Here is a 13,257-nt window from a genome sequence, read left to right as displayed (position 1 = left end):
CATAAGACCACCGTTGTTTGTTATCAGATCCTATTCTCGATAGGTTCACTTTTGTTATGGTTGAGCTTCCCATCACTAACATTCCTAAGGAGTTTGAAAGTTGGAATTTTGTGTGTTACACACAGCTTTTCTTTGTTACCATTTTTGGGTGCTTTGTTAAGGCAATTTATTAGGGTTGAGTTCTTTCCCGATTAGAATATTGCTGGAAATTCCCTTAGACTATTTGGGGGAAAAAATTCAGGTTAGAGAAAAATACATGTTGAAAAATTTTATACGTATGTACAGGGAATGAGGCTGTAACTGCCCCCCCACCCCAGATTTCTGGAGATGTGACTCACCCAGAAAATGTTAAGAACCACTGTTTAGATCATTAATTAATGCAACTCGTTAGGATACTGAGCACAAAATATGTACTCAACAAATGTTAATTGTTAATAATTTTGAGCACTTACTGTGTGCCGAGGCAAAAGTGGCAAAGAATGGTATCAAAGAATTAGGCAAGGGCTGGATCATGCATGATTTTTTTTTTTTTTTTTTTTTTTTTAGGGCATGGGCAATATACATTCATGAAATTAGCTGGGAAGAAGTCCCTTACTCTGAAGAGTGACACAAATTGATTGACATTAAAAAAAAAAAATCAGTTCTGGCTACTTTGTGAAGAACAGATTTGGGTAGAGAGGGGAAGAGGTAAGAACAGAAGCAGGGAGAACTGTTGAGAGGCTTCTGAAGTAGTCTTCGAGAGAAGTGATGATTCTTTGGTTAATTCATTTGGTTTCATGGTGTGTTTTGGAGATGGAAACTACTGGATTTACTAATGGTTTGTAATGGAACGTTGAAGGAAAGGGAAGGCATGATGATTTCTAGGTTTTGATCTGAGAACTAGGGTTCATGGTGGTGCTATTTCTTGAGATGTAGGTGGTTTTGAATGTAATTATTGGACTCAGAAAGATTTTCACACGTGTAAATGGAGAAGGATGTTGAGAGTTATCAGAGTTCTGGCAGAGAAGTTTGTTAAGTAGCCTCTTAGCTATACTTCTGAAGTCCTGGGAAAGATAGGGACTGGAAATATAAATGTGGAGTCATTGACATATATATGATGGTAAAGGCTATGGGGCTAGATGAGATCTCTTTGGAGGCTTTTGGTAGAGAGTGAAACAAGCCAGGGGTGGGACCTGAGTGGAGGAAAGGAAGGAAGGAGTTGGTGAGGTAGGAGAAAAATCAATTTTACAGAAGCTAGAAGTGGAGTTTTTCTTTTCTCTCTCTTTTAAGATCTATTTATTTATTTGAGATAGAGAGAGAGAGCATGTGAGATGAGGGTGGGGGGAACAGAGGGAGAGGGAAAGTGGGAAATCTCAAGCAGACTCCTCGCTGAGTGTGGAGCCTAATGCAGGGCTTGATCTTACAACCCTAAGATCATGACCTGAGCCGAAACCAAGAGTCAGACACTTAACTGACTGAGCCACCCAGGTGCCCTAGAAGTGGAGTTTTTCAAGGAGAGTGGTCAGTGTGTAAATGCTGCAAAGAAGTCACAGACAACAGAGAAGTGACCACTGGGTTTAGCAACATAGGTCACAGATGACCTTGACCACAGCACACACCACAGTATAGGGGAGCAGAAGCCCAATTGTTTTGAGTTAAGGAGAGAATGTGAGGTGAGGAAGTGGAGACGTCAGGATAGACAACGCAAGACGTTTTGTAATGAAGGAGGAGTAAGGAGGTAATGGCGTCATGGAAGAGTTTTTTTTTTCAAAGAAGGGGAATTCTAGAACAGGCTTGCTTACTGTTGAGTATGAGCCAGGAGAGAAGGTAGAAATTGTGCAAGAGAGATTATTCAAGATAATGTCTTTGACAGAGCAAGAGAAATTGACATCCAGAGCTCTTCAGAGGAGTTTGTCTTAATTGGGGAAAGTCTAGGAGTCTGAGTGAAGGTGCAGGTGGGTTGGTTGAGATTTATTTTTCCTAATACCCCGCTCAAATATTGCTCCCATTTTCGAGATCAGAGACGTGAAGTTTGATGAAGGAGAATGATTTATTTGTATAATATCATACCCCAGGAGTGTCAGTGATTATATAACTCAGATTTCTGAAGCACCTGGGTGGTTCAGTCAGTTAAGCGTCTGCCTTCAGCTCGGGTCATGAGCCCAGAGTCGGCTTCTCCCCCCGTCCCTCACCCTGCTTGCGCTCTCCATCTCTCCGTCAAGTAAATAAATAAAATCTTTCTAAAAAAAAAAAAAAAGGACTTCCAAGTGAATGTTCCAGTTTGTTGTGTTCTTTGAGACTAAAATGCTCTAAGATGTAAATTAACGTGTTTTGTGTCTTCTTGGCTCTTCTTGGTGTTTTGTTCTAGGGACAGATCTGGAAGCATCTTTGCTAAGTTTTGAAAAACTTGACCGTGCCTCACCAGACCTTTGGCCAGAACAGTGTAAGTTTTTGGTTTCTTGATATCAGAATCAATACAGCAGAACCCAGTGCTACTTTGAGATTTTTGGTTATCATTTAACTGTAATGGTTAAAATTTTTACTTCACAGGGAACAGACTGAATTCTGTGGTCTAATGTTAAGAATAGCTGTCTGGTAGTTTAACTTTTTCAGGACACAGTGTGACTCAGGAAATGATAGAGGGCCTTAAAAAATTGAATTATTATGTAATAAGTTCAGACAGTACAGAGATACAGAAAGTAGTAGTTCCTCACCTCCTTCACTCACTCTTGTAAACTCACAATTAATAGTTTGGTAAAAATCCTTTTGGCCTTTTTTATGATTATATAGGTAAACAAATAAATATTTTTAAAGTATACAGCAGGGCTTCTTGGGTTTGTTTGGATTTTTGTTTTATTTTTGTTTTTGTTTTTTTGGTATAATGATGGGGTCATAGGTACATGCTTAAGCTAGTGTAGCTTAACTCATTCTACCTAGTAATTTATTAATGGCTCTTTCTATGTTAGTAGGTGTAAATCTACTTCATTTTCCTATTTTATTATAATAGATAAACTGTAGTTTATATATTCCTACCCTATTTGGATACCTTAGATCCACTGTTTGATATTACAAACAACTCAATATGTATCTTTGTGCGCAATGAAGAGGACGGCTGTGTGTGAGAGGGCCCATTTACCCACATACCAGCCAATATTGGATGTTACCAAAATTTTTTTTTAAAAGATTTATTTATTTATTTTAGAGGGCAGGGAGGGGTAGAGGGAAGGGGATAGAGGGACTCTCAGAAAGACTACATGCTGAGCACAGAGGCTGATGGGAGGGGATAGGGGTGAGAGGGTGTGCTCAGTCTTATGACTCTTAGATCATGATCTGAGCCAAAAACCAAGACTCAGAAGCTCAACTGACTGAGCCACCAGGTGCCCCTGGATGTTACTAATTTTTATTACTTTTTAATTCATATTTCTTTATTAGTGAGGGTGAACAGTATTTTATTTTTTAAATATCTGCCCTTTTTTTTTTTTGACAGAGATCACAAGTAGGCAGAGAGAAAGGGGGAAGCAGGCTCCCTGCTGAGCAGAGAGCCCAATGTGGGACTCGATCCCAGGACCCTGAGACCATGACCTGAGCCAAAGGCAGAGGCTTAACCCACTGAGCTACCTACGTGCCCCATGCCTTTTTTTTTTTTTTAACTTGACAGAGAGATAGAGCACAAGTAGACAGGGGGAGAAGGAGAAGAAGGCTCCCCACTGAGCAGGAAGCCCGATTTGGGGCTTGGTCCCAGGACCCTGGAATCATGACCTGAGCCGAAGGCAGCCTCTTGACTGACTGAATCACCCAGGGGCCCCTGAATATCTGCTTTTTATCTTTATGTTTTCTAATGTGATTCTTCCCTTGAGGCATTTAAGTAAACAATTACCCAATTAACAATCCCTGACAAGACAGAATACCTAAAAAAAGAAATTTAGGGACGCCTGGGTGGCTCAGTTGGTTAAGCCACTGCCTTCCGCTCAGGTCATGATCCCAGTGTCCTGGGATCGAGTCCCACATCGGGCGCCTTGCTCAGCAGGAGCCTGCTTCTCCATCTGCCTCTGCCTGCCACTCTGTCTGCCTGTGCTCACTCTGACAAATAAATAAATAAAATCTTTAAAAAAAAAAAATTTAAACTTTCTGATAAGAGATAGTGTATCTCCGCATTCTCTCATCCAGCTAATCCTGTCCTTGCAAGTTTGGTTGAGGCATTTTCTCTAGGAAACTTTCCTGCTCCCTCAATCTGATATAGATCCCATCGCGCCTGGTATCTTTCTTGGAGCACTTAACCAGTATTATAGTTACTGAGTTACTCTTTCTCCTCTTCCAGACTATAAGCCCCTTGAAGACAAGGCTGTTTTCTTATTATTTGGCTCCTCTCTGTCTGGGGCACTAAAATGTATATTAAATAAATGATGTGTTTTTTCTTTTCAGTACCAGGTGTCGCTGAATTTGCAGCTTCCTTTAAAAGTGTAAGTAATATTTCACTTACCTAATGAAGCTTATCCAGTGTTTTGCTCCTTAAAAGTTCAAATATCCCCTATTTTCTTATTCTCAAGAAAAATATCATAGGTTTCCAATCAGATTGTAACTAGAGCCCTGGAAATCTGTGTATATTATCATCATGTTGATAATAATGTCTTCCTCTGTTCAGATATTCCATTTTGGCATTTTGACTTTTGCTTATTAGCCTTTTTTCTTAGCTTAAAAGCTTTTAAGGTAAAGCCGTTGAAATCTTTAATGTAACATCAGTATTCTTTTTTGCCCAAACCATGATTTTGAAGCTTTTCTCTGTTGTTTATGGGATGCATTTCACCTTATCTTACACCTCTTTACTGGCTTTTTTTTTTTTTTTTTAATTTTTTTTTTTAATTTTTTTTTTTTTTTTTATCTTTACTGGCTTTTTGAAGTTTCTCAGTGGCTCATCAAAAAGCAAAGGAAGACATCCATTAGAGCCACAACCTTTGTACGTTCTGGGTGGCACACGCTGTGTTTGAGCTGTCCATATATTCTCTTACAGTCCCACAACCAGGAGAACGTGATTATAGTATCAGCTAGTGCTTACATAGTGCTTACCATATCCCTGGCACTCAGTTCTAAGTACTATATGTATATTATTTAATCTTCACAAAACCATGTGGGGTGTAGGTACTATTATTAGCCCAATTTTACAGACAAGGAAATGGGGATAGGGAGAGAGGTTAAGTAGGTTATCCAAGGTTATACGCTATGCATGGCAGAACCAGGCTTTGAATCCACTAGCTGATTATTAGCATCCATACTCTTAACACCATATGCAGAAGCATTTGAGTCCAGTGTTAAAAAAAAAAAAAAAAAAGCAGTAACTGAAAGAGAACCTTGGAAATTACTTACCCAAGTTCTAATGAGTGACAGACCAGGATTTGAATGCAAGTTACATCTATTACAGAGCTCATGCTCTATCTAGTAAACCATGCCATTGGGGATTTGTACTATAACTCTCATTTTTTAAGTGAGGTGTGGTAGTTTTAAATGTTTTTAAAACTACTTTTAAATTTTTAAAATTTTGTTTTTAAACAGACTGTAGAGGGGCACCTGGGTGGCTCAGTCGGTTAAGTGTCTGCCTTCGGCTCAGGTCATGATTCTGGGGTCCTGGGATTGAGCCCCACATCAGGCTCCTTGCTCAACAGGGGGCCTGCTTCTCCCTCTCCTGCTTCCCCTGCTCGTGCTTGTTCTCTCTGTGTCAAATAAATAAATAAAATCTTAAAAAATAAACAGAAAAAAATACATAGTAAGGCCCTGTGGCTTTCAGATTCCTTGAGAATATCTGCTCGGAGGTAGTTTAAACTTGGTAGCCTCCCATTTATTCAAGATCTTGGGTTGTATGAAAGCTGGCCGGTGCTCATTTAGCATTCAGTAAGGGCTAAGCATGAAGAGTTCAGGATGGTGTAGGGTTTTGGAGTCGACACACTTGGATTTGAGTCCTGAATCTGCTGCTTCACTCTCCATGACCTGAGCAAGTTTCCTAACATTTTTGAGCCTTAGTGGTCTTATCTGAAGCTACCTCATAAGAATCTTAGTGTAAAATGCTATCATGCATGTAAGATACTTTGCATAGTGCCTAAGACATAATAAACAGTTCTCAGTAGCTATTTGTATTAGATTAGCTTTTGTCTAATAGATTGAGTACAAAGTACCTAACATAATTTTCTTACATTCTCATTCATACTTACTTTTTAGGTCAGTTAATTATATTTAGTAACAACTAAGTATTTTGAGTTATAAATAGAAATAAGTTTTTAAAAAAAAAACTTTCATTAGGGGTGCCTGGGTGGCTCAGTGGGTTAAGCCTCTGCCTTCGGCTCAGGTCATGACCTCAGGGTCTTGGGATCGAGTCCCACATTGGGCTCTCTGCTTGGCAGGGAGCCTGCTTCCTCCTTTCTCTCTGCCTGCCTCTCTGCCTACTTGTGATCTCTCTCTCTGTCAAATAAATAAATAAAATCTTAAAAAAAAAAATAAATAAGGGGTGCCTGGGTGGCTCAGTGGGTTAAAGCCTCTGCCTTTGGCTCAGGTGATGATCCCAGGGTCCTGGGATCGAGCCCCGTGTGGGGCTCTCTGCACAGCAGGGAGCCTGCTTCCCCTGCCTCTCTCTGCCTGCCTCTCTGCCTGCTTGTGATCTCTCTGTCAAATAAATAAAATCTTAAAAAAAAAAAACCCTTTCATTAAAATATGTTTTTTTTAAAAGATTTTATTTATTTATTTGACAGAGAGAGATCACAAGTAGGCAGAGAGGCAGGCAGAGAGAGAGAGAGGAGGAAGCAGGCTCCCTGCGGAGCAGAGAGCCTGATGTGGGACTCGATCCCAGGACCCTGAGATCATGACCTGAGCCGAAGGCAGAGGCTTTAACCCACTGAGCCATCCAGGCGCCCCAAAATATGTTGTTTTTTGAAAATCTGATTATGTATCTACCTCTTTTCCCTAGAGGTATGCACATTCATTTTAAGTTTTGTTTCTAGGGGTTTGGGTCATCCCGGGACCCCAGGTTAAAATCCCCTGGTATAGTCTGTTTCCCTACTGGTGGCCAAAAATGGCAAATTTGACCAATAGCGTTCTAGGAAAGGAAGTATAGAATAGTGGTTTCTGTACTCAGACTTCCTGGGTTTAAATCTTGGCTCCAATAGCTGTGTATCCAGAAGCAAGTGATTTATAATCTTCCTGTACTTGTTTTTTTTTTTTCCTCCTTTGTAAAATGAGGATAATAATACCTGCTTCATAGGGTTGATTAGAAAATTAAGTCATATGATGCATTGGTCGCATAGTATCCAGCAAATGTTAATTAAGGGAAAAAAAGAGAAAAAAGACTGAAAGCTGAAATAATGTTTCTCAGCCATACCCCTGCCTACACAACAGAATCATCAGTGTGCAGTTGTGGAGCTTTTAAAAAATTCGTATGTACTGGTTGTAGCTTGGGATGTGTGCTGGGAGGCTGGACCTGTGAACATTACAGTGGGTGTTCACTTAGCTTCAATTTGTCATGTTTGTGTGATAGTGACACAGCATTCTGTTGCCTTTCTTACCTGTGGAAAAGGAGGGGGTCCACTGGTATGAGATGTGTTTGGATCTTTTTTAGTTAAGTGTAGGTTTCAACTTTGTTTTTAAATGAGCTGTAGAACTCTTCATTGTAAAGCAAAGAGCCACTGCAACAGTGAAAGTTCTAGAACTTTCTATACTAAACACAGTTTGCATTGTTCTGTTATCTGATTTGTATGTTTAAGATGCTAAAATGTTTTTGAAGTTAAATGGACAGTATTACATTAAAAAAAATATATATGTAACGTCCCTTGCTCTGTTCTCTCCAATGGACCCTCATTCCACCTCCAATATTCTAAATCAGTGCATCTGGAGTGTGTCCAGGGCATCGGTTTTTTTTGTTCCATAGATGATTCTCATGGGCAACTAGGATTGAAAAGTGTTGCCCAAAATTATTCCAAGAATGGGCTCTCCTTCATATTTTGTAACTTCACTTTTCAGAGATGAGAGGATGGGGCGCCTGGGTGGCTCAGATGGTTAAGCATCTGACTTTGGCTCAGGTCATGATCCTGGGGTCCTGGGATTGAGTCCCACACTGAGCTCCCTGTTCCTTGGGGAGCCTGCTTCTCCCTCTGCCTCTGTCTCTCTCTCTGTCTCTCTGTCTCTCATGAATAAATAAAATCTTAAAAAAAAAAAAATGAGAGGATAATTTAAAATTCTAAAGTTTTCTAAAATGTCTACAATAAAATGAAATTTGAAGTGATGATCATTGCAATCTTCTCACGTATTGAGGATTTCCTCTTTTTAAACATTTTAACTGAAGTATAGTTGACATATATTAGTTTTGGGTGTACAACATAGTGAATCAACAATTATATATATTACATTATTGTTTACTGTAGTCCCCGTGCTGTACTTTTCATTTCTGTGACTTATTTACTTTATAACTGAAAGTTTGTACCTCTCAATCCCTTTCACCTATTTTGCCCATCCCCCCCAACACAACCACCAGTTTGTTCTCTGTATTCGTGAGTCTGTTTCTGTTTTTTATCTGTTCATTTGTTTTGTTTTCAGTTTCACATATAGGTGAAATCATGTGCTATTGGTCTTTCTTTGTCTGACCTATTTTCACTTAGCATAATACCCTTTAGGTCCATTTATGTTGTCACAAATGGCAAAGATTTCATTTTTTTTTTTTTAAGATTTTATCTATCTTAGAGATAGTGAGTGTGGGTGGGGGGAGGAGCAAAAGGAGAGAATCTTCAAGCAGACTCCCTGCTGAGTACTCCCTGCTGAGTACTCCCTGCTGAGTACTGGGCTCAAACCCAAGATCATGATCTGAGCCAGAACTAAGGGTTGGCTGCTTAACCAGATGAGCCCCCCAGGTGCCCCGGGATTTCATTATTTTTAATGGTTGAGTAATATTCCTGTGTGTGTGTGTGTGTGTGTGTGTGTGTGTGGAGAGAGAGAGAGAGACATCTTTCTATGAATCTTCTCCTCTGCCAGAAAATGTTACTTCCTGATGGTCTCAAACAGTTCAGTTGGAGGTTTTACCAGAACTGAATTTCAAGTAATTTCTTTTATTGCTTTACTAACCTCTTATCTATGAAATAGTAGTAGTAGTCAGACCTTTCTTCTAAGATCATTTCCCCGAGACCAGCTGTAAAAATGAACAGAATTATTTTGCAAGGTCAATTATTTTGTAGGTCATATCTGAACCTAGAGAAATCTGGGTTTTTGAAACTGTAACTTGCCAGTGTTTTCAAACAACCTGAAGGCTGTGTGACAAGCTACTTTTCTGTAAGAAGGAAGATGATGGTCTCTTTACATTTTGTATGTATCTGAGTGGTTATATTCTTATATTCTGACAGCCTATTACTAGTTCCCCACCCAAATGGATGGCTGAAATAGAACGTGATGACATTGACATGTTGAAAGGTAAGCCGTGCTGGTGACCTCTAACTTTTAACCTGACATTTATGTTCCTCTCCAAACACCTTTCCAATTTTCTCTCACTGTTCCCTTACAAGTGTTTGCTGCAGTGAGACTGCCTACTTAACCAAGCTGATTGATGGTTCTTTATATCTGAATGCTTATCTCTATTTTTCCATACGTATAAATCCCTTCAATTCAGGACCCACTCATAATGATTTCTTCTGCTGCTAAATTCCTGTAATTATTCCTTTAATCCTAAAAATTCCTTTAATTAACTTTTTAATTAACTTAATTAAAGGAATTAACTTAATTCCTTTAATTAACTTTTATTTTGTATAATGCTATAGTCGACAAAAGATCTCACATAAATTTTCCCGTTTAATTCTTATAAAGGTCATGTACATTAGGTATCATGATATCCAAGGTTCAGAGGTTAACTTAGCCTAAGATTTATTAGAAAGAGTTAAAATTTAAACTAATATTTTAAATCCAGTCTCTTACCAGTTTAACACAAGTGCCTTATTTAGAAATTACTGCTATATATTGTTGTCAGTACTATTAATTGATAATCCCTTAGTGGGTTAAGACATGTCTTTTAGTTCTTTCTATCCCATCAATTTCTCCCATAAGGAATACTATAAGTAGTGAATATTGTTGTTTGATAAATGACTTGGAACTCAACCACAAAGTAGAAATTTAAATTAAAAAACATTAATTTTCCTTGATTTTGCTCTACTTTATTTAACTTTTACCATCTTTCCGGTGATAAGATTCATGATGGTTGTAAAGTAATAGACTGAAATTAAGGTAAAAATATGGCATTCTTGAGCTATTTAGGCAGCTGAACAAATCACGAAAGTCTACTTATGCCAGATATGGATAATGAGTGTGGCATCATAAGTGGGAGAAAATAACACCTTTATTTGACTTCAGAAGTAATTCATTGTTCTGCATGAAATGCTTAAATGCAGATCCCCTCCTCCAACCATGGAGAAATTAAGTCTCAAGGGCATCTCAGGTTCGTTGTTGTAATGTTCCAAATGGACATTTATATAATATCCCATTAGTGTGTATTTTCTAAGGAAACTTTAAATTTTTAATAAGGGATGATAGCATTATGTTCTATACAAACCGGCCTGTGCCTTAAACATAAGTTCATCTGAAGCATTTTGCAGTAGTAGGAAAAATTCACTGGTGTGTGTGTATGTAAGGGGAAGGATTGGATGAGAAGAGATACGGATCCATTCTCTGCTTACTAGGTAAGAATTACACTTGAAAATCTTTATAACAAGGATTTCCAGATTGAATGGATTGCTAACTAGAGAACAATAGAAAGATACGGTTTTGAAATAAATGATTCTGTTTCAGAACTGGGGAGCCTCACCACAGCTAATTTGATGGAGAAGGTACGAGGCCTACAGAACTTGGCCTACCAGCTGGGGCTGGATGAGTGTGAGTACCCAGATCACATTTTTTCAGGGTTGCATGTTGTGTATTTCATGATGAGTGCTAGCTATAATTCCGAAAGTGTCTTTACTAGGCGTCGTGAAGGTAAGAAGTCATCGTAATCTAGAGTTCCTTTTATGATGTAGTATACTAAAATAATTACTGAGTTTACTCAGTAACAAGTTATTTTTCTCTCTACAGTGAAAGTATATTGGAAACCCTTTCAGTTGAAAGCGATAGAATGTCAAGTCAAAGTAGCTTAAGCAAAAGAGGGACCTTATGAGTTCACATAAATCAAAATTTCAGGAGTAGAAATAACTTTGAAGGTATTTAGATGTTTGACTTTTGATGATGTCATTGAGATGTGCTCTTGTTTTGGCTTTTGTTTTGCATCTCAGGGCTCTTGGATTAGTCTTATTCTTTGAACTAGCATGGGGGGAGGGGGCCAAAAGGAGCTTCAGTTTATGTGTCTTTAAATCTGATAATCCCAAAATGAATGTTCTTGTCTGAACATTCCAAGAGAAAGGTCCTGGGGAGGACTCATACTGTACCATCTTGACTCAGATGCCTATCTTAGAACCAGTACTTCAGCCAGTTAGCATGGAGAACCCTGGTGGGCCAAGCCTGGGTCCAGGATGCAGACACAGATTAGAGGGGTTAGTCTGATTCAAGCCCATGGAATGGGAGGGAGGATTGGTTCCCCAATGGAAGGGCCATATAGCAGACCAAGAACATAGTCTGCTATGACGACTAAAATTTTAAAACTTCTCATTATATGTCTGCTCTCCATTCTTTCAGTGTACATTTATTTCTTTATAGATTATATTTCTTTCTATACTGTATTCATTATAAAATTGGGAAAGGAATTGTAGAAATTCTCACTTTGTAATTGAAAGAGGAACTCAGCATAAATACAGTGGTTAGAACTTTGTTGTCAGTGGGTAATTCTGACACCTTCCTGAATCCACAGTTGTGAGATGCTGCAGTAGCTTATAATTATCTTCAAACATGCAAGTTTTGCGCTGATTAGAACAACCCTAAAAACGGTTTTATAAATTGTTTCTTTATAGAGCATATAGAGTATTTGTTCACATTGTTTATCTAAATTACTGCCAAATTCAATATTTCACTCTAAAATTTCATTTAAAACTTCAAATTTTTGACTAATAGTCTGTCACTTTCTTAGACCTCTTTATCTTTTTATATTTCCATCATTGTCATTAACAGTTGGCTTTCTTTTTTTTTTTTTTTAAAGATTTTTATTTATTTATTTGACAGAGAGAGATCACAAGTAGACGGAGAGGAAGGCAGAGAGAGAGAGAGAGAGGGAAGCATGCTTCTTGCCGAGCAGAGAGCCCGATGTGGGACTCGATCCCAGGACCCTGAGATCATGACCTGAGCCGAAGGCAGCGGCTTAACCCACTGAGCCACCCAGGCGCCCCAACAGTTGGCTTTCTTTTACCAAAAAATGTTTTCTGGGCACCTGGGTGGCTCAGTTAAGTGACTGCCTTCAGCTCAGGTCATGATCCTGGAGTCCGGGGATTGAGTCCCGCATTGGGCTCCCTGTTCACCAGGGAGTTTGCTTCTCCCTCTGACTCTCTCCCTTCTCATGCTCTCTCTCTTACTCTCTCTCTCTCTCAAGGAAATAAATAAAATCTTAAAAAGTTTTTTAATCACTTCATGTATCAAGGAGCAAGAAACAACAGACCATGGTTGCTAGGTGGTCTGCTAGGTTCACCCATTGTTAGCTAACTCTCCTCTTTGTTACTGGTCATTTATTTCTCGTGATTGAAATTTATGTGTTGGCAAAATTAATACTGACCATGTATGTCATGGACTTCCAGTATTTGTAATGAAAAGGCAAATCTGTGATTATTAAATTCATGAATGCTAGGTTGGTATAATATAAAAGGTGATTCTATTACTAGCTCTGGATAGTAAATGGTGTAATAATAATACTCGTACTTTATCTCTGTGTCGATTTTTTTAAATGAAATAAATTTTATGCTCATTATATCAAGAAAGTGCTATATTGCCAAATGTGTTTATCAACAGTATTATCTCTAGTTAGTTGTAGTTGAAATTGCCATGTTTCCTTGGATTAGTATTTCTTTTTTTGCTTTCCTACTGAGAAAGATAAAATTTTTGCCCATTTTTTATTATGGAGAATTTTAAACATATACCAAAGTAGAGAGAATAGAATAATGACCTTATGTGACCATGACCCAGCTTTAATAGTCAGCATATGGGCCAATCAGTTTCACTTATACAGCCTCCCATAATTATGTTATTTATTTATTTTTAAATATTTATTTATTTATTTGACAGTTCACAAGTAGGCAGCGGAGGCAGGGCGGTAAGCAGGCTCCCCGCCAAGCAGAGAACCCGAAGTGGGCCTCG

At 38.6% G+C, this 13,257-nt stretch overlaps 1 protein-coding gene across 11 annotated transcripts in view; it reads left to right on the top strand.

Annotated features, from left to right (window-relative positions):
- The window catches only part of LIN52 (lin-52 DREAM MuvB core complex component), a 142,991-nt gene that overhangs the window by 3,551 nt on the left and 126,183 nt on the right, over positions 1 to 13,257 (top strand). For 10 of the 11 annotated variants that reach the window (XM_047737262.1, XM_047737263.1, XM_047737266.1 and 7 more), the window contains exons 2-5: positions 2,348 to 2,422; positions 4,402 to 4,439; positions 9,348 to 9,414; positions 10,780 to 10,863. In XM_047737262.1, the coding sequence (XP_047593218.1) occupies positions 2,348 to 2,422; positions 4,402 to 4,439; positions 9,348 to 9,414; positions 10,780 to 10,863 (264 nt within the window). Of the gene's footprint in view, positions 1 to 2,347; positions 2,423 to 4,401; positions 4,440 to 9,347; positions 9,415 to 10,779; positions 10,864 to 12,168; positions 12,182 to 13,257 lie in introns of those variants that run through there. The other variant, XM_047737270.1, reaches the window with a different exon arrangement.

This window comes from Lutra lutra, chromosome 7 (assembly GCF_902655055.1).
Source record: "Lutra lutra chromosome 7, mLutLut1.2, whole genome shotgun sequence".
NCBI lineage: Eukaryota > Metazoa > Chordata > Mammalia > Carnivora > Mustelidae > Lutra > Lutra lutra.
The sequence above is the reverse complement of the archived record's forward strand: the minus strand, read 5'-3'. Positions and strand labels throughout refer to the sequence as shown.